Raw genomic sequence first — 27,470 nt, 5'->3', positions numbered from 1 at the left:
TCAACTGCTGCCGCCACTCTGTCGTGATCATCCCCGGATTCGTCTGTGGAGGGGTTGTCCCCAGTCGCAACAAGGCAAGTGTTTGCCGGCTTCTTCTTCCTGGTGTATACTTTTGGCAGTTGGGTATGGTTGCATTAGGGCAGGCCTGACGATCGAGATGTGGTGCCTTGTGGCGGGCAGTTTCTCCACCCATGGCGGGCTCCTCCATACCATTCGCATTCGTTCGGCCCAGGGTTCTTGCTTGTCACCTCTGGACTGTGGGAGGTTCACTGTTTTCCTCCCTGGCCGGTTTGTGATTTGTGCCACTGTACTTAGTGGAGCAAGTTGCAGATTTTGCAGAGTAGTGCCCATGCGAGCTGCTTTGGCATGCAATATTTCCCTCTGGCGTACATATTCTAATATTCTTGCAAGGGGGATGCCCTTCTCGCTCAGAAATATGCTTCATAGCTTTTCAGAATTCATGCCATTGATGATACAGTGTCTGATCTCTTTTTCCATGTCCTCGAAATCACAGGATAAGGCCAACCACCGGAATCTAGCATGGCATCCATCAAGGGGCTCATCCTCTGTCTGGATTGTGGTGCAAAAGTTGAACGTCTCATATTGGGGGTTCAGCTGTGGCATGAAATGCGCGTTTAGTGTCTCCTTTGCCGACCGGTATGCATCTACGCCATCTCTCACGACTAAGGAGTTGAAAATATGTAACACACCATCGCCTACATTCAGTAAACCTCATTTTCCTTGGCGCAGTTACATCTTTACAGTCCATTGCCATCTCAAACATTTGTGTCCCGATAATCCATCTAGGCCTAGCCGATGAGGGGTCTGGGTAAGGGTCAAATAGGACCAGTGCTGCTGTGGTGCCACCATGGTTGAGTGCTGGTGCGGGAGAGGTGAGCAATGCTTCTATCCTCGCAGGGGTACCTGGTCCCGGCGTGGATGGGCCTTCCACCATGTTTCCATCCATATATTGCATGTAGCTCTTTGGCTGGGTGGTAGCTAGGGCAGCCCTCTCACTTGCTAAGAAGTTGTACTGATAAATTCAACGTATTGTCTCTTCAAATCGAGCGTGTTGCATAACTGGGTCCATGTAGACCCCTCCAGGTTCTGGATGGCGTATCTGTGTGGGGTGCCACTGCTTTGCGCAGCGTGGTCCAAAAATTATTTTGTTTTTCCATAGAAAGAAAAACAATCATGCGTGTGTAATTCATATTGCGCCCTCGTCGCCAGGTTGTGTGTCATCTGGACCTCACTGCTGGGCGAGGGCACTCCGGTATGCATTGCGTAGGCCTTCTGGTCATGGCGTGCAGATAAGAATCACATGCAAGCATCTGCATCAGCAATTAGGTTGTACAGGTTGATTTCCACTACAAGAGAGACCAAGGAGCACACAGGTCGACATCTGCGGGATTGCAGCTCACCTGCTGCCAACGTACGCGCCTATGCTGTATGAGGAGAGTGAGACACAGAACACCGCTGGCCTGGCAACTACTGGGTGATTGGACAGGGGTTCTCAAATCATTTACTTAGCCAATGTCACTGCATTTGGCCACCTGTTGTTAGTGGGCAACATTGTCCAGGAGCTCAGACTCCAGAGATGAGGTGTGCTCGCCTTGCATGTAAGGCCCAGGATCGCATACATGCAGCAAGGGTCCCAGAGAAGCATGGTACTTGGCTGCCAAAACAAACCTGTACAGTCTTACACCCAGGAACTCCATGTCCCGGACTGCACCAGAAGGGAGTGAACTGGCCCATGGACCAGCCCGTGAACAAATATAGAGACAAGCTGTGGGGTTCTGGCCAACCAGGTTTACAGCACCCAAACTGGGGGAACACTCCACCCAGCAGAATAAACTGCGGAGTGCTGCAGAGCAGCCAAGTTAAAACTAGGGAAGTTGGCTCTGCACGACGCAGGCGCTTTTAACATTGTGTGGGCCCAATCAAACCCTAAAAGAAGGAATCCGTACATAAAACCAAAAAAAAAAAGCAAATGGTAGATTGGTTCGAATTTCGGTTATGCGAAAATGAAGTTCAGCCAAAAATTTCAAAACCCATCTACTACTCGGTACCATTGCAGCGAACAAGAGGACGAGGCGTGTACCCTGCACCCTTTTTCGTTACAATGGCTTTGGGGTTGTGGGGGTGTCCCAGCTCAGTCAAAGTTTAAACATTTTCTTTTCTTTTTAAAAAAAAAAACGACCTTGCAGCGCTGGTTCCCATGCTCGGAAGTGAAGGGAACAGGCATCGCAGAGGGATGGAGGAGTTGGCCGCACACAGCGAAACATGCCACCAAAAGATAAGTAGGTAGTGGGGAGGGGGGTGCGGATTACAAGAATGTCCGGGGGAGTGAAAACCGAAAGTAATTTTCGTTCAAATGACTTTCGTCTTTTTCTCCCTCTGACATTTCTGATTCAGTTATATCATGGATAAACTCGATTCTTCTCATCAGTGTCTATGACCTAAAGAAACAGTGTTAGTTATTGTGCCAGTGGCTTCTATTAAGATTGTCCATGATATAACCGAATCAGAAATGTTTGAGGGAGAATAAAATGAAAGTCCTTTGAAAGAAAATTACTTTTGATTTTCTCTTCCCCAGACATTTCTGGTAACCCGCAACCACCCCACCCCCTTTACTTACCTTTTGGTGGCACACTGTGTGCACAGACTCCTCCGTCCCTCTGCGACACTGGTTCCCTTCACTTCCGTGCATGGGAATTGACGCTGCAGGGTCCTTTTTATTTATCTTTGACTGAGCGTGGGGCACCCCCGCAATCACCAATGTCGTTTTAACAAACAAGGGTGTGGGGGACACCTGCGCTCCCCTAGTTCGCTACAATGTTACCAAGTGGTAGAAGTGTTTGTATTTCGGCTGTACAAAAGTTATGTACAGCCGAAACATTCGAACAAATCTACCATTCTGTTTTTTTTCGGTTTTATAAACGGATTCTGAGAATTGAGACTCATAAGAGGAATGACCAATACCAGAAGGTAATTCAAGAAGACAGGGGAAAGAACCAGTAGAGTCAGACTTTGAAAGCAGCCCCCACAGCCTCATGGGTACAAAGGGGACTGGGAAAATAAATTATTTCCGGCTCTTTTACCTGGAGCACACAGATGTCCCAGCTCTTGCACCCTTATTACAAGGGGAGGGCGTTAAGGGAGAAAGTACAAGCCAGAAACCCTCGAAGAAGAGATGGAGGGTGGCTAAGCCCTGGCAGCCCTAGAGGAAAAAGGCTGACTATAAGAGCACAACAAACATTCTCAAGCCCCTGTGGGAATTGTAAAGCCGGAGATGAATGTTTTACACTTGTGACTCCTAGGGAAGTACTGCGATCCGTGAAGTAGGGAAAGAGTATTCTTGGTACCGGAAAAGGACACAGAATGTGGGGAGAGTAACACCTACTAAAGCCAAGGTCCAGGAGCGATCTGTTGGGAATCGCTAACCAAATGCCCATGAAAGACCTGTCATGAATCTTGAAGCCAAGGTCCAGAAGGGACGGACAGTCATAAATCCTGAAGCAAAGGTCCAGTAGGCGCTGATTGCAAATTCCGAAGTAAAGATCTAGGAGGGACCTCTTGTGAATCTTGAGAGTCACAACCTCCAGCAGGGACATGCAGGGAATCCTAAGAAACATGAGGTCTAATAGAGACCACATGGGAAAACAGAGCAACCCAAGGTCTAAGGAGAAACCTCTCGAGAATCCTGAAGACCTGAGTGTGGGGGAAAAGCCTATCAGTGAAACTTGCAAGTCCCAGGAGATGCCTAAGAAGACAAGACAGAGGAACCACTTTCAGGATAGGATTTGATAACTGTTTGTTTTGGCCAATCTCTGAAATTTCATGTTATAAACGTAGGGTTCCCAGGCAGCTACACACTCAAAGATTAGGTTGTCCAAACAATATGGCTAACAGAACATTTCAGTTCTAATAGGTAAGGGCGTCCCTGGAGAGGCAAGGACTAATGGAAATCAGTGTTGTATCGTTATGTTTTATGAGAAGGGGAAGCACACGCTCGGAGCACTACGGGAGCACCATTTAGTTTAACCCATCCTGACACAGAGTCATTGAGAAGTCCCTCTTTAGTAGTGGAGGTTCCTCCAGTGCCTTTTAGGCATTTATCTCACCACACCAATGACGATTTTGTTGTGGAAATAAAGATGTGTGAAATTATATGCTTTTGAGTGATGTGTATCATTGCCTCGAGTTCCCCACCGGTTCCAGGCTACACTGAGCATTTTGGGAACTTAATAATCATTACAGATAGAAACATGTAATTGACTTTAAAAAAGGGTTGCATGCTGGAACCACACTTGCTTGGTGGAAATTCCTATTTTCACAACACTCAGAACATTAAAATGTTTGTAAAATTGAAGCACGTGTACTGATTTGAGCAGCCTTGGTGTTAGGTAAGATTTTCACAGAACTGGTAAATCTTCCTGACCTGGGTCAACCCCAGAACGTTTTGCTTTACTAGTGGGATATTTTTCCTTAATACCTCAGTGAGTGGGAACCTTTTTCCACACTCACATAAACTTTAACTCTTTTTATGGGTGTCATTTTTAAGACTCTCCATAGTTTCTTTTTAAAGTTATCCTCTATAACAACTTATTGGCAATACGTGCCTGTTGTTTCTGGGGTGCCCTAGGGGATCCCCATTTATTTTTATTTAGCTAACCTTGAGAGAACTACAGTTCCCAAGGGTAGAAAGCATCTTTGGATCCCTTTATTTTTAAAAAAAAAAAAAAAATGTATTATTGTATTTACCAAAAATTCATTGGTTTTAACAAAATTGTCAAACTCTATTTCTTCTGTTTTCGTCACGAGAGCTGTAGAGAGAGGAGCACTTGTATGGCTTAGCTTTTCACTACTTCTTCTTTACTTTGTTCTATCAAGATGAAAGCCTGTTGCAAAATCTTTGCTGTGGCAATTGCCCAGGATGTTTTTTGTCCGCTAATTAGCCGTTGCCACCAAGTCTCCTCTTCCCGTAAAGTTGAGGCCTCCAGAACAGTTGACAAATAGGCCTTTCTCAGGGTTCTCAATGCCGTGCAGGAAGTTAATAGATGTCTAATCGTTTCTACCGTCTTTTCCTCTTTGCATAGTCTACATGAATTTGATGGACTGTTTCCTCTGATGAACAAAATTTCATTGGTTGGCAACAAATTTAGCCTCGCTTTCATAAAGAGTTCTCTCAGTTGCTTGCTAGGGAATTTTTTGTAGATTTCGGCCGGAACGTTGTATTTTCTCTGTAGAGGGGGTAGATGGTTTAAGAGTTTGTTCTTTTCAACCATCTCTAAGGTAGCAATCCAGTCCAGTTCCTCCAGTTTTCTCTTTACTCTAAGAGGATTGGTCAACAGCTCCTCTTGCGAGCAAGCGACTGAAGTTAGTTGAGCCTTCTTTTTGTCCACACATGTCAGAATTTTAGAGTTGCCTGCTTTGATTTCCACCGCCATCAGATTGTATAGGGTTGGTGATTCTGGTAGGAGGATTTTCCTATATAGTGACAAAGTGTTGTTTTCCACTACGGCTTTTAATGAGATCAATCCCAGTTCTTTTCTTATTGCCGGTAGTGAAGTAGAGTTTGGAATTGACAACATCGATCTCCAAAAGAAGGCTTCAATCTTTGGCCAAATCTTTACCGGCAGCAGAGGCATGGCTTCAACTCCATATGTCAGGCACGGGATGACTTTTGCCTTGTAATATTTCAATACTGGTAGCAGCGAGAAACACCCCAACTTATTGTCCAACATTCTTGCCTGTGTGGTCATTGTACATGCTTTGGACCAGATTAAGTTTTGCATGCTTGACTCCTGTTTGGTGTTGACCAGCATGTCTCCCAGATATTTGAATTTTGGGACCACTTCTACCTGCATGTTATCCAACAACCATGATGATATTGTTTCACACTTTTTCTTTTTGCCCAAAATCACTATTTTCGTTTTTTCAATGTTGATTAGAAGTTTGTTTTTGTTGATGTACTCGACCAGATAAGTCATTTGGCGTTTGAGGCCTATTGGAGTCTGATCGATCAGGGTAATGTCGTCCGCATAAAGGATTCTAGGGACTTGTACAGACCCAACCTTTGGCAGCAAAGCCCTGACCAATTCCGTTGATTCTTTGTAGTCTCCGATGAATGCTGTGAACAAAGCTGGCGCCAGAGGGCATCCGTGTTTAACGCCCCTCGTGATTGGAATACTAGTCGATAGCAGGCCCTTACCTTTTAATTTTACTCTCATCGATGTATTGGAATAGAGTGCTGTTATCGGGGCCAAGATGTTTTTCGGACAATTTGCTGCTTCGAGTTTGTTCCACAGTAAAGCTCGATCCACCTTGTCGAAAGCCTGGGTGAGGTCAATAAAGGCTAGATAGATGTTGAAGGATCTCTCTAGCGCTTTGCTTTTCAGAAGGCTGAGAATCATGATGTTAATTGATGCACCCGCGTTTTTTTGGAAGCCAACTTGAAAGGGATCGTGCAATGGAGCAGACTTTAACCAGGCTTGGAAAATCTTGAGTAGAAGCATGCCAAAAACTTTGCCTATACAGTCCAGGAGCTCTATCGGTCTGTAATTGGCCGGATATGTTCTACTCCCCTTTTTAAAGATGGGTACTACCACCGATGACATCCATGATACGGGCACTGTTTTAGTTGTGGCGCAGTTTTCGAAGACTTTGCTGATGAACGGCGCCCACTCTTCCGAGAAGGATTTAAGGTCTATGTTAGAAATACCATCTGGGCCTGGTGAGCGTGAAGTTTTTAGTTTCCTTATGATGCCTTTGATGTCGTCCTCATCTGAGAAGTTATGCCATTCCTGATGTTGTGCTGTTTCCTCTCTTACCTTTTTTCCATCCGGCTCTTGAAATAGGACTGAGAAGTGAGCCACCCACGCTTCTTCACTCACGTAATTTGCCTGCGACGGCATAGGGTGCACCCCTGTGTCATGCCGCCGTCTTTTGGTGGTCGCTGGCGGCTATGGAAGGCTTGGCGTTGGCGGCGCCATTAGAATGTCCGTGTTTTTCTTTCACTTCCTGGTTTGACGGTCTAGTTTTTTCCCTTGTTTTCTCCTTTCCGTATTTAGCCACGCCCGTCTCTGGGCTCTGTGCGTTGAAACTTTGTTTCCTTTCGCTTTGTTGCCGTGCTACTCCTTACCTTGGCTCCGTACCTGTTGTTTTTCTGCTGTTCCTCGCGCGGATTTTCCCTCCGTGCTAGCTCCTCCTCCCTTCTCTTTCTCTGTTTTCCCTGTCCTTACGGTTCTCGCACCGTATTGGGTCTCCCCCCTCCTTCTTTTTTCCCGGACCGCTTCCCTGGTCCTTGTCGGTGCTTCCCTTACAGTCCTTTTGCGGTGCCTTTTTTTCACAAGTCCTTTGCACTGCCTCTTGCTCATTACCAGCTTTTCTGCAATTCGGACTTCTCCGGTCCGCAGCTGCATAGTGGAACTTACCTCCATCTCTGAGGTTACCTGCTGCTCCTGCTCGTCTTACCTGCAATTCCAGACTACATTTGTCATCACTTCCTGAACGGTTTCAGTTCCAGCAACATCCTAAGAGAGGTTTTTTTAAGCGGCTGCTTTTTTCCTCTCGTATTGGTTCCTGCGGGACGGGAGCCGGCTGCTTCCCTGTTTATCAGGGAATCAGGGTGGCTTCTTCCCGCGGACGGCCGTATCTCTTCACAAAGAAGAAAAGACCCAAGAACAAGACCTCCAGACGAGAATCCTTCTCTGAAGAGACAGGTGAGGAGAAAGGGGAGGTGGACATTGATATATCAGAGATAGAAGATAATCCACTTGCTCCTATCAAACGTGACAGTTTGCAACGCCAAAAGGAGATATCAATGACTACCCCGGAACAGGCCCAAGAACTGCTTACAGCAATGCAGAATATGACATTAGAATTACAGGCTGTGAAGGCCGAAAATACTGCTCTGAGACAGCGAGTCGACCGCTTCGAACAGTCCCGGAGTGATCTACCTCCCATGCCTTTAGCCTGCGGCAAATATGATGGTTCACCTAATGGATTTAAAGAATTCATGGAGGCTTGTATAATCTATTTCACCTTCAGACCTCAGACCTATGCCTCAGATCCAGCCCGCATAGGTTTTCTGATTTCTAATCTTACGGGCAATGCTCTTTCCTGGGCTACTCCACTAGTGACCAGTGCCAGCCCGTTATTACACGATTACGCCGGGTTCACCGCCCAGTTCAAATTGGCCTTTGAAAGGCAAGAAACTGCGGTAGTTGCCAGCGAACAGTTACTTGATATTTGACAGGGAAATTCAGATCTTATGTCCTACATCTCCCGCTTCAAACGGGTGGCTGCAGACGCAGGCTGGCAAGAGAACGCCCAGTACACCATCTTTCGTCGAGGATTGAGGGAAGACCTTAAGGACGAATTGGCAAGGGTAACCAGACCCGCTACGTTAACCGACTTGTGGTCTACGGTAGTACAGCTGGATTTCCGCCTTTCAGAGAGGCGGTCTGAACGTCAAAAGCAGCATGGGTTTCCTGCTATGGCTGATCCTGGGATTACCTTCCCCTCTCCTACCTGTCTGTCGAAAGAAGAACCAATGCAGATCGGGACTACTCGAGGGCCACTTACCTTCGGAAGAAAGAAAAAGACGCAGGGAGAACAACCTATGTATGTATTGTGGATCCAACCAGCACATTCTTAGGGACTGTCCTGATGTACCACCACGAGGATCGGGAAACGCCATTCCTCGGAACTAGTAGGGACAAGTTACCGAGGGGGATTTCCTGGTCCCTTTGTTTCTTTATCAGTAACACCCATGAATACCACTGAAGACAACCGTCTCATGGTAGTAGGAGTAGAGTTGTTCATCTCTCAGCAGTCCTATGAGGTCCTGGCGCTACTGGACTGCGGCGCTGCAGGTTGCTTTATGGATTTGGTTTGGGCTGACAAGGCCGGCATTCGCCATTTGCAGAAAGATGAGGACCAAAAGGTGGAAGGAGTTGATGGAAAACCCCTGAGCTCGGGTCTCATTACCCATACCACTCCTCCTATGCAGATGAAGATCCTCCATCACAGCGAAACCATTCAATTCGACCTGATCCGAGCAGCACATTTTCCAGTGATCTTGGGGGTCTCTTGGCTTCGGAAGCATAACCCGACCATTGACTGGACAAAGAATCAGCTGTCATTAACTTCAACATTTTGTCGTCAGTCATGTTCTACGCAGACCCTGCATACCACTGTCCACACTCTTCCAGATCTAGCCTCCAGATCGGATGTGTTGAAGGTAAACAGCATCCCCAAAGATTATCTCCGCTATCAGGAGGTGTTCACGGACGATGGCCCTCAGGAGTTACCTCCTCATAGACCAGAAGATTGTCAAATCATTCTCCAGCCCAATGCGGTTGTTCCTTTTGGGCGAATGTTTTCTCTTTCCCTCAAGGAAAAGAAGGCTCTCAAGGAATATCTGGACTCTAATTTACATCATGGCCTGATCCGACCATCATTCTCTCCCGCTGGGGCTTCACTTTTTTTTGTTCCGAAGAAAGGTTCGAGTGAACTTCGACCTTGTATCGACTACAGGGGCCTCAACCAAGTCACGCTAAGGGACAGGTATCTCATGCCACTGATGGGAGACATTCTGGAAGCAGTTCAAGGTGCTAAAATCTTTTCTAAAATCGATCTAAGAAGAGCCTACCACCTTTTGCGGATTCGCTCAGGCGACGAATGGAAGACTGCTTTTCGCACTCCTTTCGGACACTACGAGTACTGCGTCATGCCCTTTGGTCTGGTCAACGCTCCATCGGTTTTTCAAAGATTCATGGGCCGCACCTTTTCTGATCTGCTTTTTCATTGTGCCATCGTCTACCTTGATGATATCCTGGTTTATTCAAAGAACGCCCAACTCCACTCTAATCACCTTCACCAAGTCCTTCAAAGACTGCAAGACAACCTACTTAAGGTCAATGCGGATAAGTGCGTTTTTCAAGCTTCTGAGGTAAACTATCTTGGGTTCATCCTGTCCTCGGAGGGAATTCGGATTGATCCCGCTAAGATAGACGCCATACTGCAAATGGCCCACACCCCATTCCATCAAGGACGTTCAAAGGTTTCTAGGGCTAGCTAATATTTACCGCAAATTCATCCAAGGTTTCTCGGATCGAGTCCTTCCCATTACAAAACTGTTAAAGAAGTCTTCAATGCCCTTTGTCTGGTCTTCTGAGGCAAGCTTGGCTTTCCAACAACTGAAGGAGGATTTTTTCTCTGCCCCGGTGCTTCACCAACCAGATCAAAGTTTAAGATTCATTGTAGAAACTGATGCCTCCTCTGCTGCTATTGGTGCAACTCTTCTACAGGAACATGAAGGTTTGGAATATCCTGTTGCCTACATGTCCAAGACGTTGAACGACAGCCAGACACACTATTCGGTAATAGAAAAAGAACTCCTGGCCATAAAATCTGCATGCGAAGAGTGGAGACATCTCCTACAAGGGGCTAACCACCCCTTTGAAATCATAACTGACCACAAGAATCTTAAAATTCTGCAGAAGATGGGAGTGTGTCAACTCCCGTCAGGCCCGTTGGGCGCATTTTTTCTCCCAATATGATTTCACATTGACCTACTTGCCAGGATCCAAGAACATCCTAGCTGATGCCCTTTCAAGAAGGCCTTATCCAGACATGTCTCAGAAAGAATACCCTAGTCTCATGCTTCCTGAAGTCAAAGTAATCTGTACGGTGGAGTCTTTCTTGGAAAGGGTTCGCAAGGCCACACAGTCTACCAGCATGTTTTCTGGCTCTCCTCTCACAAAGAACATAACCATTCAAGATGGCTTATGTTTTAAGCAACAGCAATTATTCCTGCCAGACAGTTTCACCCGTCATTCAGCTTTAAAGTGGTGTCATGATGACCCAACGGCGGGTCACAGAGGTGTTAAGAACACTCTGGAATTGCTCCGTCGCAGGTTCTGGTGGCCCGGCATGGCCAAAGAAGTTTTATCATACGTCAAGTCATGTACTGTATGCTGTCGATCCAAACACTACACTCAGAAGCCGATTGGATTTCTCCAACAGCAGGATCTTCCTAAGAGACCTTGGAGCCTTATTTCCACGGATTTTATTGTGGATCTGCCACCCTCGGAAGGTTGTTCGTGCATCATGGTTACCGTCGACTGCTTCACCAAGATGGCTCATTTCACTCCCTTGGCCGGTCTTCCCACTGCCGCCGAGATGGTGGCTGTATTTGCCAGAGAAATATTTCGTTTGCATGGTACTCCGGACAAGATTATCTCCGATAGAGGTCCTCAGTATACTTCAAGGTTCTGGAAGGAGCTTTGTGATAGACTGGGAATTGAACGTGCCTTGTCGTCAGGCTTCCACCCGCAGACTAACGGGCAGACAGAAAAGACCAATGCCACACTGGAGCAATATCGTAGGTGCTTCACGAATGCCCAGCAGGATAATTGGGTTAGTCTGCTGGCCACCGCAGAATTTGCCTATAACAATGCCGACCACAGTGCCACTGGTCTCAGTCCTTTTTTTTGTTCCTATGGTTTCCATCCCAGCTTTGCTCCTTCTCTCTCCTTTCCCCCTTCTGCCACTCCATCTGTGGATGCACTACTTACCAGTATCTAGGAGGCCCACAAGTCGGCCGCCGGATGTTTGCGGGCAAGCAGTCTTTGGTATCGATCTCACTGTAATCTTAAGCGCTTGCCCGTTCCAGCGTGGCGGAGGGGCACCAAGGTCTGGTTGTCTACTAGGTATCTGCCTCGCTGGCTTCACCCCTATAAGCTGTCTCCCCGTTTCCTGGGTCCTTTTCCTATACTTCGCCGGATCAACCCGGTGGCATTCGGCCTCCTGTTGCCCAAGCAAATGCACTGTCTCCATCCTGTTTTCCATTCCTCTCTCCTGAGGGAATGCAAGGGAGATCCCTATCATCGCCCTTTGCCACGGGATCCGGTCCCCGCTGTGGTTCCTTCCGATGAGTATGAGGTGGCCTCCGTTCGTGACTCCCGCTATCGGCGGGGTCGCTAGGAATATTTGATCCATTGGAGGGGATATCCTCACTCGGAGGACTCCTGGGAACCGGTGTCTCATGTGCACGCTCTGGCGTTGGTTCAACGGTTTCACCGCCTGTTCCCGGGTAAGCCGGGGGGGGGGTGTCCCTTGGGGGGGCATACTGTCATGTCGCCGTCTTTTGGTGGTCGCTGGCGGCTATGGAAGGCTTGGCGTTGGTGGCGCCATTAGAATGTCCCGTGTTTTTCTTTCACTTCCTGGTTTGACGGTCTAGTTTTTTCCCTTGTTTTCTCCTTTCCGTATTTAGCCACGCCCTTCTCTGGGCTCTGTGCGTTGCAACTTTGTTTCCTTTCGCTTTGTTGCCGTGCTACTCCTTACCTTGGCTCCGTACCTGTTGTTTTTCTGCTGTTCCTCGCGCGGATTTTCCCTCCGTGCTAGCTCCTCCTCCCTTCTCTTTCTCTGTTTTCCCCGTCCTTACGGTTCTCGCACCGTATTGGGTCTCCCCCCTCCTTCTCTTTTCCCGGACCGCTTCCCTGGTCCTTGTCGGTGCTTCCCTTACAGTCCTTTTGCGGTGCCTTTTTTCACAAGTCCTTTGCACTGCCTCTTGCTCATTACCAGCTTTTCTGCAATTCGGACTTCTCCGGTCCGCAGCTGCATAGTGGAACTTACCTCCATCTCCGAGGTTACCTGCTGCTCCTGCTCGTCTTACCTGCAATTCCAGACTACATTTGTCATCACTTCCTGAACGGATTCAGTTCCAGCAACATCCTAAGAGAGGTTTTTTTAAGCGGCTGCTTTTTTCCTCTCGTATTGGTTCCTGCGGGACGGGAGCCGGCTGCTTCCCTGTTTATCAGGGAATCAGGGTGGCTTCTTCCCGCGGACGGCCGTATCTCTTCACAAAGAAGAAAAGACCCAAGAACAAGACCTCCAGACGAGAATCCTTCTCTGAAGAGACAGGTGAGGAGAAAGGGGAGGTGGACATTGATATATCAGAGATAGAAGATAATCCACTTGCTCCTATCAAACGTGACACCCTGATTGTTTGATAAGGGACCAAAAGTCTCCTGTGTTTTTACTTCCTAATTTCTTTAGCATCTCCTCTGCGTCTTTTTGGTACAGGGAGATTCGGTACTGTCTCAACCACTATCGAAAATCATTTCCCGCCTTATATGCATTCTTTAAGTTCACTTCCATGTTGCTTTTTTTGCCTTTTTTGTTAGGCTTCTTACTAAGGCTCTTCTTCTCACTAAGATTTTGTCGTATTGATGGCTTTGCATGGCTTTCCCAACCACATTTTTCTTTTTCATTTTTATTTTGAAAGGGCTGAGTAGAGGTTGGTAATCAGGGATTTTGACTGTCAATGTGTCTTTACATTGTCCCTCTTTACGATAAATTTGATTCAGTGATTTTATTCGCTCTGCTGTCAATTTAAGTCGATTCGCTTGACCATTTAGTTCAAGATGTGATTCACAGAGGAGTTGTTCCCTTTTCCCCCATTTCCCATGTGGCTTTAAGCAGATTGTGATCACTCGCTTTGGTTTTCACAATGTCGAATGTTGTGGCAAGGCTCAAGATGTTATCTGTAGCGAAGATAAAATCAATGGTCGCACTGGAGGTGTCTCTTTCCCATGACGGGACCCGATCTTGCTTCGGAAAGGCCTTGTCAAAATCGTGGCATCCTCGTGAGGTCATTAAATCGAGCCATTTCTCACCCCTTTTTTCTGCTGGAGTTGTTGGTTGGTGTCCAGTGGCCCCTTTTGAGGGGCATCTTGCGTTTAGGTCTCCGCATATTATGATATGCGTTACTTTTAGTTCTATTAGTAGTTGGTCCAATATGTTGCTTATGCTCCTCAAAAAATACTCATCTGAGATGCTCTTTGGGTTCCAGTATAGGGCAATTATTGCTACTGATAGCTCTACAGTACACTCGGTATGTTGGTTCAAGTTCGTCCACTTTGTTAGCATTGCTAAGTGGTGTATTGATGATGACAGCGTGTTTTTAATGCTGACGCCGCTACCTGATCTCACCGCTAGGAGAATCCCTGATGACGGGTGACCCAGTTGGATCCCTTTTACATTTTATTCTGTGAAATCAGCACACCCCACCTTATGTGGAATGCTGGGAAGATACAATGTATCCCCTTTCACATTAAAACTCTAACAATTCTGTTACAGTGACAAGCTTACCTTTAATGGCCGGTGGCAGTGATACCTTGTATTAACTGGGTGCACCTTTACCGCGGGCTGTAATCACAGCTGCAATAAAGGCACCCAAGGGTGCTCATCTTACCAAAATGGCCCGTCTTCTTTTTTTTGCCATTTTAGTGTTTCTTGTCATTTCTCGTTCCTTCCCTACACCCAGGGCGGGAAATACCTTTGTGTGATTTCTATCTTCGGCTGGAGTCCCCTGGACTCCCCATCCAGGCTCCAGTCTGTCTGTGAGGGCAGGAAGCGAGGGAGAAGTCCAAAACTCCACAGCCCTTTGTCTTACGCCTTGCCTGAATGGGGACAAATCCCAGTGGGGGGTTGGCTGTCCTGATTGGACAACCAGATCACCGCTTCTCTAGGGAGAAAATGCAGAAGTGGTGTTGTAATTACTGATAAATACTGAGAACCTAGAAGCTGAAGAGTAGTCAACCACTGGAACTTAAACCAAAGAGGATAACAAAGGAAAGCGGCGGAGACGATTTCCAGCGACCAGAGAGCCTGCTGTGTAACCAGAGCCTGCTGCAGCCCTTCCTTCCAATCGACCTGGGGACTCTGAAGATGAGGACCCCGACCCAGAGCCTGGTGAGACCCACTAGACTCAAGAAGACCTGTATTTTGAGCCATCCCACGCGTTACTGCGACCTGCATTGCTGCAATACCCCAATACTCTGGGACCTCAAGCCATCGTGTGGTGCACGGTCTTCCGAATTCCGAATCTCGCTGAAACTTCATGGACATCCTGGTGGATCTCCAGAGACACGAATCGAGCCCGAAAAGTCCCCTCAACCGAGTGCTGGACCTTTTTAACGACGAGAATTCAACCGCGATTTTCTGTCTTCTTCTGTGCTCCTTGAAAAGGTGCCAAATCCGCAGACCGCATTCAGCCGCGAGGAAAACCTTGCATAGAGCCTTCTACATCAATACCTGCTGCAAAGTTCCTTATGAGGTCTTGTTTTCAGTCACCACAACAAGGAATCCACTGACCAGGTATGTGGCTGCAGATCCCGCAGTCGTCCTGCTGCAAAATCTTCTTCAATGCTGAGGTACTGTGTTGGCTTGGGTATGTACTTACCTTAAGCCTGTTAGGGTTTCTGTGTAGCTGTGTGGTGCTTTCTGTGATGGGGAGGCCTCTCATCCAGTGCACCCAGTCCCACTGCTAGAATCCTGCTAGGGTGTCTTCTGCGGAGCCCATGGACCCTCTTCTAAGCCTAGAAGTCAAGTACTCACCTGTTTTCCCAGTTTTCCTAAGGAACTCTGACTTTTGCTACTAAAGCACCTATTCTGACACTATCTGTTGGTCACTAGTCCCTAGTGAACCCCCTTCTGCCACTGAGAACACTCATGCTCCAAGAACCAGGGAAAGACCTTTGAAGGGATTGGGACTTCTGCCTAAAAAAGAAAATAAGTGTTTAAAAGTGAATTACTTGTAAAGAGTTGGTTGGTAACTGTAACACTAAGAGTGAACAGTTAAGTTCTTACTTATCTTGAATATGTGATGCACTATTATCAAAGTATGGTTAACATAATTTCTTCCCTAGAAACTGTTTTGCCATTCTAATAAAAAGTAGATGCAAAGGTATTTTACTCTCCTGTGATTATTTTGTGCCTCTTCCCAAAAGTAGTGTGTTGGTTCCACCAGATTATTCCTGCAGGGTAATTGTATGAGTGTTCTCCAACTGTTGGTATCACCAGATTAGATAACTGTATGGGTCTTGCTACCCCTGACTTGCTGCTAGCCTGTCCAGAATACGTCTGTATTAGGTTGTTCACTACCTAGAATAACTGAGTAATTCAATAAAGTGTAACATTAGGGTTTACTTTCCCTGTGCTATCTAACCTAGACTTCCTTGTGAAAATGAAAAAGTAGATGGGTTTTACGTACCTTGAGTTAGCTGTGTGCCATCCAAAAATAAGTTACAAGAGTTACTGCTTATCTCTATCTGTGTTTCACTGATTTCAAAAGCACCTGTAATTGAATATTACATCCTTAGGTTTTACTCACCTATTATAACTGTGTGTTATCACAAAAGTAGTTATAGGTTTTTACTGCACCTGGAATAAGTGTTCAGTATTCATAAAAAGTATATTGTCCAGTTTACGGAGTAAGTGATTTGTTACTGAGAGTCAAATGTACCACTGGTAGGGTCTACTGCCCTTGCATTACTGAATGTTATTGTGAAAAGTTACCATTGGTTTTTACTCCCCAAGAATAGGTGTGACCTATACTGAATGTGTATGAAAAGGTTTTGACTTCACTAGCACTACTGTTAGGTGTTCCAAATAAGGTCTATACTTTGGTCTGTGTACCTTTAAGTAGGGTGTTGTGTTTTTATAAGTGTGATTTCATACAATATATTCGTGCTTACTTACCCCAAGATTTATCTGAGCCTACCTGTATTTAAATAAATCCTTTATTTTTACATACATAGTGTTTCAGTGTTTCTTTGGATCATTTGTATTACAATTTCATTTGTACTGATTCTACAGCCCTCTCTACCTCCTAAGATAAGCCTGGCTGCTTACGCTACGACGTACTCAGGTGGTACAGCCGTATACTAAGTAAAACCAATCAACTGAGGCAGTACAAGACTCCACTCTAAGCCCTTAGTTGGACTTCAGAAAAACTGTCCTAACACCCTTGGGATTTGAATATAAAGATACAATGGTTGCAACAGTCACTTCATTGAGATCCCGGGACTGTCTGTCCAGAATGAATGCATCTATTTCTCTGTGCATAACTTTAGCTGGATCTCGGTAAGGATGGCTGTGAACAGACATCTGAAGACATATATATATATATATATATATATTGGATAATTCAGACCCTCAGTAGACCAAAGATACACAATATAGTCCTTACAATAGAAAAACTATTAATCACTTATTTCATGCAAATGGATAGCTAATTATTTTAGGAAATTGCAATAATCCATTGTTCACGTTTTTCGTAAGAAGTGTTTTTCTTTTTTCTGAATAACATTTGTAAATTTAAAAACTAAAAAACCACTTGCATGAACACTTAGCCCTTTGAAGCTACATATTTTGTATATGCTGCATAATACATGAAATGAAAACAAACCTGCCCTTTTTACCTTACAACAAGGATTAAAACTACAAAATACTATCTTACCACATTTCGCAAGGTGTAATAGAGCCTTGGTGTATCTTTTCAAATGTTTGTCAATGGTATATCTTTGGTAATTGGTTTCCATTTTTTTAAGGTCATTTAAAAACGGAAGATATTCTTTGGGGTCCTGAAAAAGAAAATCAAAGCATTAGCAACTCAAAGTCTTGTAGGACGAAAACTCAGTAAAAATAAAATACAGCAGGAGAAGCCTAAAATAAGCAACCTAACTCTAAAATCACATATGGCTACATTTGAAAGGTCCCTGCTAAACTGCTTAGGTGATTTTACTTACTGTACATTTCCTTTGATTTTGCAGAAAAATAAAAAAGTTCTGTGATGTCAATCGAAATACATATGCACTAGTGACATTCTTTTTTACATTATTTTATAGCATTTGTAATTGTCTGATGTGAAAAAGCACACGTTATTCACTGGGGGGCGTGGCTTAACAGCCATGTTGTGAGGAAGCCTTTCTAAAAAGCTCCTGATGATCCGATTCCTGACTTATCCTAGCCTGCAAGTGTCCATAGCGTGTCAGTAGCTGTAGGAATACAGTGGGCGCTAGAGGGAGGAAATCCGGATGTTGGAGGTTTGTTGCTTGTGAAGTTATAAGCAACGGAAGAAAGGGTCCGGAACGTCGAGGTGACGCAAGATGGCGATCACTGGGACCTAGCCGAGACTCTGCAGCACAAACCACAACGAGGGATTCAGACAGAAGTCGATGTCCAGGGGGTAGCTTTGTGGGATCGTGACTGCAGGGTGACTCGATAGTCACAAGAAGTGCAGACTGGGCATACAACGACTTGGGCTCGCAAAGACGCTCAAAGAAGGCTGCATGCATATACCGGAGTGCCGAAGAGAGACAGCGGTGAGGAAGCTGCTGGCAAGGTGGCTGGAGCAGCTGATAGCAGCACAGCTGGACGACATCGAAGAATAATCCAGGAGGTGGGCGTCGCGAAAGAGGGACAGAGCAGGACATATGGTGGGTATTGTTCAAACCCTGCACGGGCTATGCCGGTGCAGCAAGTTTGTGAAGTGGCCTGCCCCCCCACCTACCCGCTTGCAGAAAGAAGTGGGGAAGCAGCTGGAATACAGCACGGGCAGTTAACCGTGCTGGAACGGAGCTGCCACAACAAAGCATTGCACAGCATAAGGGCACAACCTTCATTGGACACGCATACCCCTAGCACAACAAAGAGACACAATGTGGGTGGTAGAACACTCCATGTTCAAAACCGTGATAGCACAGTAGCGTGGAGGATATGCCGGATCACCTGAGCTCAGGAAACAAATTATCACTGCAGGAAACCCCTGCCACATGCCGGATAATAGCACTAAACTGCAAACTGTGAAAGGCTCGGAACGCAGCAACATTGTAACTGAGTTCCCACATCAACCTTGATACAGTGGGGCATAGGAGAGAGCACATACCCTCTTCACAATGAAGTAGGCACCGCAGACTGGGGAGCAGTTCTCAGCCATACAGTCACAGCACAGAAGTGGGGAGGAAGTGCTGTAAGTGCCAGAGCAACGGAACATAGTGTTAATACGTGACTGTCTTAGCCATATAAGGGACATTACGAGGCTAGACTGGATCCCTCGAGGTGTACATTAGACAGCAAATTCGGGGTGGCCACTTCACCTGGAGAGACATGCAGAGTTAAAAATGCAGAAGGCTGCGCCAGGTGTAACAATGTGAAAATTATTGGACTTCCTGAAGGGGAAGAGGGCGTAAACCCCACCAACTATATCGAGAATATGTTACCGCAAGAAATCGCCCCAGGCACCCTCACCCAGGGCTTTACAGTGTAAAAGGGCTCAAAATTCTCCGACTATGAAGCCGCCTTCAGGTGCCCCACCACGGCCTATAAATTATAAGTTACTCACCGTAGTGACTAACGTACTCCTAGTCCATAGTCCCCTTTCCTCCATACTGCATGGGTGTCCCTCGCTAGGTACCGGAGACAGAACATTTTTCATCAGAAAAAACCTTCTTCCGCTTTAAACTTAGAGGCGTGCGGGGCGCGGCCCTGGGAGCATGCGATCCCCTGACTCTGCCCACCGGCGACAATCCCCAGTCCCCATTGACGCATTGACAATGTAACCATTGCCTAATGACATCAGTTTTAAGAGGGGGAGAATGGTGGGACGTATGGAAGAAAGGAGACTATGGACTAAGAGTATGTTAGTCACTACGGTGAGTAACTTATAAGTACACCTTGTCCCACCCCCTTTTCTCCATACTGCATGGGCGATTACAACTGAATGTAGCACCAGGGTGGATAGGTGACCCTCCTTAAGAAAACAAGTTCATTAGAACCGCCTGTCCGAAAGCCGCGTCTGACCTAGAGCCGGGAAGCAAACAGTAGTGCTTGCAGAAGGCCGAAGGGGTGGCCCAGGTGGCCGCCCTGCAGATGACCTCCCACAGGACCTGTCTCTGGAATGCGACCGCCGTGGCTCTGACAGAATGGGCATGCATGTTCGCTGGAAGTGGTTTGTGCTGCCCCTCATAAGCCTCCTTGATGGCCGAAACCATTCACTTTGCTATAGAGGCCTTGGACGCCTGATAACCCGGGCTTGATCCCCCAAAGGTGACTATTTATTTATTTATTTGCATTTGTTAAGCGCACAGGCAGCCCAGAGGGCATCGTGGCGCTTGTTACAGATATGAACATGACTTGTTATACATACAGAAAAGTCATTACTTAGTTGCAAGAGAAAAGTAGTAGCTACAGGAGAGGAGGAGAAGAGAGGAGGAGGAGAGGGTCAGAAGACATGACGTTGGAGGAGTTAGTTGAACAAGGTGGTTTTCAGTTTTTTTCGGAAGGCAGTGAGAGAGGTTTCTGCTCTGAGCGTGCTAGGTAATGCGTTCCATAGCTTAGGGGCGATGTAGGGGAAGCTTATTCCACCTGCTTTAGCTCGTTTGATGCGTGGGACCCTAAGTTGGTTGGTGTGGCATTGTCTCGTTGGTCTAGTGGAGTGAGATCTGACTAGCGTGTCAGACAGGTATGAAGGTGCAGACAGGTTAATACATTTGTGTGCGGTGGTAAGTATTTTGAATGTAATGCGCTCTTTAACAGGTAGCCAGTGTGCTTCCCTTCTGGTTTGCGCGATGTGGTCCCTTTTAGGTATATTGAGGGCTGCTCTTAGCGCATTATTTTGTGTTGTTTGGAGTTTATTGAGATTGGAGTTGGAGGTGCCAGCCAATAGCGCATTACAATAATCTAGTTTGGCTCCAATGGTGGCTCTGGCAATGGATAGGCAATTATCTTTAGTTAGGAAAGGTTTGATTGCATTAATGAGCTTAGTGCTCAGGGCGGAGGCAGAGACAATGGAGTTGACTTGCTTGTCCATGGAGAGTGATGCGTCAATGTGGACTCCTAGTGTTTTAACAGAAGGTAGAACTGGGATGACACAATTGTCTATGCAGAAGTTGGTGAAGAGTGGGTCGAGGTTCGTGAGAGTGGATTTTTGGCCAAGGATGAGAATTTCGGTCTTATCTCCGTTAAGACATAGACCGTTTGTGGCCATCCATGCTTGGATGGTGGCGTATATATTCTGGAGGGTGGCTGCGTCCTGGTGGTAGAGTCCTGTGAGCGGGAGGAGTACTTGGGTATCGTCAGCGTAGTTGGTGTATGTGATCCCAAGTGCGTCCAGTTTATCAAAGAGAGGTTTGGTAAAAAGATTATAGAGGATGGGAGCCGTACATGAGCCCTGAGAGACTCCATACCTGAGGTGGTATGCTCTGCGTTGGCTGTATTGGAAAACACTTTCATCACTCTACCTTCGAGGAAGGAGGTGATCCAATGTGTGGCTTGTTTGGAGAAATGTGCGGCCTGAGTGAGATGGTTCGTGAGGATGGCGTGATCGACTAAATCAAATGCCGCCGAGAGGTCTAGGAGGAGCAGAAGGGCCGGCTTGCCTTTATCTGAGATCAGGTTAATTTGATTCTTCAGATCTAGTAAGGCGGTTTCAGTGCCATGACCTTTGCGGAATCCGGACTGCCTTTACCTAGGACAGAGTTGTTTTCCAGGTAGGCCTGTATCTGCATGTGTGCAGCTTTATCTAGGATTTTTAGGAGAAATGGAACCGTAGTAATGGGCCGATAATTATTAGGTTGGGCAGGGTCCAGGGTTGCTTTCTTTAAGAGTGGGCGCACCTACGCCTCTTTAAGGCTGTCAGGGACTTTGCCCGTCTTGAATGAGGCGTTAATGAATGCTGTGATGATTGGTGCGAGGGGTGCCGCACATTCTTTAAAGATGTTGGGGGGGCATATATCTCCTTTGCATTGAGATGGTTTGAGCTGTTTAAGGATGTGGAGAGTATCCGACTCGGTGATTGGAAAGAAATCGAATTTGGAGGTGTGCTCATCTTTGGCGGTATTGACGGAGAGGGTCTGTTGGGGGTGCAGAGCCTTAAAGTGTTCTGCTATTTTATTTTGAAGAAGGTCTATTTTATTTAACATTGCTGTTTGAATGCTGTTGCACCAGGCTTCATCCTTAACAATCTCATCTGTGCAGATTGGGGGGATAGTGAGCTCTTTAAAGATGGTGAAAAGCTCTTTTGAGTGGGAGTTGGCTTCCAAGATACGTTTATTGTAGGTTTCTGATTTCGCCTTGAATATGGCATGTTTGTATTTTTTAGAGATACTGAGAAAGTCTACTTTGGTGGCATCACAGGAGTGAGAGTCCAACTTACAAAAGCTCTTGGTCCTGTCCAGTTAGAATTTCAGAGCGTGTCTGAAATACAGACAGTGCAAGACCCTTTGAGCATCGTCCTTAGGATCCGCAAAGGAAGTAGGTAACACTATCTCCTCATTAAGATGGAAAGAAGAGACTACTTTAGGTAGGAACGTGGGGTGCGTTCTCAGGACCACCTTATCTCTGTGAAAAGTGGTGTAGGGTTCTGAAGCCACCAGTGCCTGTATCTTGATAACCCTACGCGCAGACGTAAGACCCACCAACAGCACTTTTTTAATGGTGACAAGCATGTCATCAGCGGACGCGATTAGTTCGGAAGGTTTGTGCGCCAGGGCGCCTAACACTACACGGGGTGTGTGTAAAGGACCGGAGGGAGGTTCTGTACTCCTACTCTCTGTATGGTAGAGGAGAGGCACAGAGGACCCCAGCCAAGATTCTCTATTACGGTAGCAATGGACGAGCAATCAAGGCCCAGCTTCTCAGGAGGTGATGCGGGCTGGTTCTTAAGTACAGTGTAGTCCCCACGCACCCACAAAGGAAAGTCCACACACTGTATTAGTTAAAACAGAGTCTTTATATAATTAATATTCAAGGTTATGTACAATATCACGATAACTCACTTTGTACTTAGTTATCTATAATGGCAAATCTATACAGTTCAACGTGGTACCACAATTACTATTAGATCTCTTTAAAGTGCATCAACTGTATGGTTAAATGTCACACAAATCAGTTTGTAAAGGAAAGCAACAATAGATATAAGAGGAAAGCAGTTGGTTAGAACAATTGGCAGAATACTGACCCCTATCAATAGAGACAGTTCTGTGTGATGACCCCCCCCCCACCAGGGCAACCTGTAGAATAAAGATACATCACAAGCCCAGGCCATATATTGTTCACAAGAGTCTTGCCAATAGTTTAGCAACCCCAAAGTACCTGGCGCCGGAGCGTTCCTCGTCGGGAAATCGACGGTCTTTCTTGAGTGCCCTCCCTTTAAAGCAGGAGTCATGGGTCGGCGAACGTCCAGCAAACAACAGGGTGAACTACGGCAATGAAGTGGCAGCTTCTTTCCTAGCAGTGCTCGTCGACAGGGAAGCGTAAACGTCCTGCAAGGAAGAGGCGTGCGGGGCACCTCGATGTCAATAGTTCTGGACCGCAAAGAGTTTGAAGAACTGTGGCCCAGCAAGGGCATTGAGTCAGCGTCTCTGTGGCCTTTGGGTGGCGGGAAACCCATCGGCGGATGCTCCTCGGCACGTCGACGGCCTGGCCTTCTCCGCCGAGATAAGGCGGGCGGCGGTGCGGACGTGTGTATCCGTGAATCGAAGGTTCTTAGGCAACAGGAGCATGTTGGCTCCGGTCGGCAACGGTAGCGGACAACAGTTCGGGCGTTTCTCTTTGGGATTCGGCGGCAGTCCCCGTCTACGGTCTGCAGCCTTTTGTAGGTCTGTCTACGAGGGAGCTTTGGCAAAGATCAGCTGGTGCACAATGGTCCCTCATAGCTCGGGAAGAGGGCGCCTTACCAGGTCCTCTCTGGTTCAGTCCTTGGAGAGACAGCAGCCTTCTGATTGATGAAGTAGAGCAACAGCAATTCTTCTCTTCCAGCAGGGCTTCAAGGTCAAGCTTCAGTTTCACTCCAGTTACTCTTCGTAGTTGGACTGCAGCTTCTGAACTTGATTCCTAGCAGAGAGGTCCCCAGATATACTGTTGATCTCCCATTCATTCTGCTGGGTCACACTCAGGCAACCAATCACTTCGAAGGGCATTCAGCGGTCAGTAAGCCAATCAGGTTGACGGTGCATTCAGGCCATTCTTCTCCATCCAGACACTCGCAACACAGAATGTGGATTCGGACAAGTACCATGCCATTCAACACTACATACTGCATTCATTCCAATTTCGGGCAGGGCTGTCTCAGTCATTGTGTCAAACACCAGATACCAGATAGCCACAACAAGAAGTGTAGATTCGTCACACACTCCATTCACTCAGGTCCCACCCACAGGTGTACCCACAATATACGGTCATTGGGAAGGCTCCAGCCAGTCTGCTCCGCACTTCCCCACACTACCATATATGGAACTTCCACCCAACAGCCAGTCAGGGGGAAGGGACAGAGTCAGCTCTTCCCAGGACTTCGGGAAGATCAAGGTAACAGGCGATGGAAGGCAAGAGGCCACGGGGGCCATCTTGTCTGCATCAGGAATCTACCGATTCCAATGACAGAGCCTGGGCATCCCAAAATGGGGACGCTCAGGGCACCAGTCAATTCAGCACGGAACTGCCACCAGCCCGTACCCTGCTCTGTGGGCCACACACAGGTGCCCAAAAAACATACACTAGGGGCACAGGGTTGTACCCCCACTCATGGGTGCCATAAGGGTATCCCATGGGTCTGTACACCAAACCAAAAGAGAGAGCTGCACCGCCAGGAGTCGCACATGAACTCCTGCGCAGAAAACACGACAGAACACACAGTAAAAAGCAGTAAAGGACAAGGATACAGAGGTCCTGTCCCTCCGATGCATTTCCAGCATCACAGTGTGGTTTCTTGATGGGAAAGTCGAGCCTGATGAGGCCCGCCAGATGTCGCTTATCCACCGGGTTGGAGGAAGAGAAGACCTCTTCCTCTGAGTTCCTGTAGGCTCCTATGGCTGGCAGGTAGGTGCAGCATGTGTCTATTTGAACCCCTGAGTGCGCGAGGTGCGCAGAAAATGATAGCTCGTGGTCCAACATGCAAGTAAGGAGGTCGATCTCTTTAGAGTCCGCCCAGTGACAGAATCTAGTCCATTTTCTTTTGTACTGTCTCCTAGCAGCATTGCTCCTAGCCGCCTCCATGATGTCTAGGTTAGCCTGGGACAGGCTTAGATGCTTTAGAGTGACCTGCTCAGGAACCACGCTGCAAGGGCTAACTTCTGCAGAGCGGGGTGGATGACCCTAGCCACCTGCTGCAAGAGAAGGTGAGCCTGGCTGAATGGCACGTGAATGGGTACCTGTCCGAGAGGCTGAGCAGAGCAGCTCCGAGAACCATGGTCTTGCCGGCTGCACATAGCTATCAGAATGATGCGGAGGTTGAACGATTCTCTTATCTTGCAGATCACCCTGTGGATCAGGGGAGTGGGAGGAAATGCATATGCTGTCATGCTGTTCCACTGCACCTGGAACGTGTCTGCCAGCGAGCCCGGACCCTGCCCCTGCCAAGACGCGAACTGCCCGCACTTCTTGTTGGACCAGGTGGCAAAGAGATCCACCTGTGGATGACCCCACCAGCACAATCTGATCGTTCAATTGCCATCCGTAACTGTCCGCTCCCAGTCTGCTGAGCCTGTCCGCCTCTAGGTTGGACGCCCCCGGGAGGTGGACTGCACTCAAGCAGATGTTATTCTCCAGGGCCCATTCGCACATGCTGACTGCTAGACTGCACAGCAGAGGGGACCTGGTGCCACCCTGCTTGTTGATGTAATACATGCTGGTGGAGCTGTCCGTTTGAATGAGGACCACCTTGCCACATATAAGCAGCAGGAAAGCCTTCCAAATGAGCCAGATAGTTTCAGCTCCAGCCAGTTGACATGGGCCTCCTGCTCCTGGAGACACCAAACTCCATGGATGCGGTGATTGTCCAGGGTAATGCCCCAGCCTTCCAGGGCACAATCCGTGGTGATGGTGACTTGTGGTGCTGCCTGCCGGAAAGGCTTTACCGTCTGCAGGTTGCAGTCCAGGGACCACCAGGCGAGGTCCGTGTGGAGAAAGGGAGGAATGCTGACAAGCTCCGCTTGGGAGCCTCGCTCCTGATTCCATGAGGCTGCGAAGTGCAGCTGTAATCTCCTCAATTTGAGTCTTGTGTGGGGTAAAGCCAGTAGGAATGCTGCTATGATACTCAATAGATGCTGTTACCACCAGGCTGAGGTCACCTCTCTGGTGAGAAAGTGACCAGTGACCCTCTTGATGGCCATGATCTTGTCCTCCGAGAGGAAAAACTCTCCCAGATGAGGCCCAAAAAGGTCTAGCTCTCTGTAGGCTGCAGCTGAGACTTGAGGTTGATAGAAAATCCCAGTTTCTGGAGTGTAATCATAAGAGCGCAGAAGTGTGGTGAACCGCCTCCGGGGATCGCACGCTGACGAGCTAGTCATCCAGGTACGGGAAGACATGGTGGCCCTGGGGCCCGAGGAGGGCAGCCACTGCATTCGTAAATCTGGTAAATCCCCTGGGAGCTGAGTTGAGTTTGAAGGGTAGAACCTTGTATTGAAAATGGAAGCCCATGATCCTGAACTGTAGAAAAGACCGATGAGGCTGCCAAATTGGGATGTGTAGATAAGGGTCCTTGAGATCTAGGGAGCACATCCAGTCTGCACCAGAAATTCTGGAAGGAAGTCAGCTATTTCCTGCCAAAGCCTCTGGTTAACGGCTGCAAACATGAAAACCGCGTTGGATTGACGAAGGTGCAATGAGGCGTTTGAATACATTTTGTTTCCGTAAGCCTCCAAGATCTTCTCCTCCTTGCCTAGAAGCGCCGAGGATGAGGTGGCCGAGGACGATTGAGGTTTGGAGTAGAGCGAAGCTGCAGCAATCACCAAAAAGTGTGGTTGAGGGTGTGACAACAGCAAGAGTGGATCCGCCTCCAATTGCCTATACTTGGCATCGAGGTGTTTATTGACAGGCTGGGCCGAATGGGGTTTAAGCCATCCCTTTTTGGCCAAGGCGAAAACGTCCTTCTGCATCGGGATTCCCATTCTAACCGCGGGTGTAGAGTGAGGACCTCAGCTAGGACTTCCGCCTCCGGTTGTTTGAACTCGGGTTGAGGAAGCCCCAAATTTTCGGCCAAACCTGAGAGCCGCTCATGAAAGGCCTTGGCTGAGGATGGCATTTCAGGGTCCTCTAACTCGTCAGTGTCCACCAGAGTGTCCGGTTGATCCGGTGCAGTTCAAGGAGTGCTGAGCACCGAGGGCTGCGGTGTATGAACCAGAGCCAGTGGCTGTCGCGGAGGCTGGTGTGGAACTGCCTGAACTGTGGGAGACAGGGGAGCCAGAATCGTAGGACCCAGCAACGGCAGCAGGGGCTGTACAGAGGCATGCAGCGTTGGAGCCGTAGGAGGAATGACTATAGGCAGAGGCAGAGGGGCCGGAATGAGCATGTCCCGGATCACATCCCGAAGGATGGCCCCCATCTGAGGAGAGCTCATGAGTGTGAGGAACTTTTCAAAAAACCTGTCCTCACAGGCCGGTGGGGCGGTAGGTGGTATTTACGGGGTAGCGGACTGCTAATGGGGCCGGTGTGTACTCTGTCTTGCCGGTTGCAGGGTAAATCTGCCCTGCGATGTTGATGGATAAGCAGTAGGCCATGTACCTGGTTAAGACCAGTCCCACCTTGAAACTCATTCTCCCACCTGCTCTGCACCAGGGGGTGGTATCTGACAAGCAGCCATCTTGTCTGGCACAGTGGCCATCTTGTCGGGCTGCATGCCA

The 27,470-nt window shown here is 47.7% G+C and overlaps 1 protein-coding gene across 3 annotated transcripts in view; it reads right to left on the bottom strand.

Annotated features, from left to right (window-relative positions):
- ELP1 (elongator acetyltransferase complex subunit 1) overlaps positions 1-27,470 on the bottom strand; it is a 2,667,893-nt gene that overhangs the window by 643,806 nt on the left and 1,996,617 nt on the right. For all 3 annotated transcript variants that reach the window (XM_069630608.1, XM_069630606.1, XM_069630607.1), the window contains exon 26: positions 17,315-17,438. In XM_069630608.1, coding sequence (XP_069486709.1) covers positions 17,315-17,438 — 124 coding nt within the window. The remainder of the gene's footprint in view (positions 1-17,314; positions 17,439-27,470) is intronic.

This window comes from Ambystoma mexicanum, chromosome 6q, assembly GCF_040938575.1.
Source record: "Ambystoma mexicanum isolate Mex_15411 chromosome 6q, UKY_AmexF1_1, whole genome shotgun sequence".
NCBI lineage: Eukaryota > Metazoa > Chordata > Amphibia > Caudata > Ambystomatidae > Ambystoma > Ambystoma mexicanum.
This window is presented reverse-complemented; position numbering and strand designations above follow the sequence as displayed.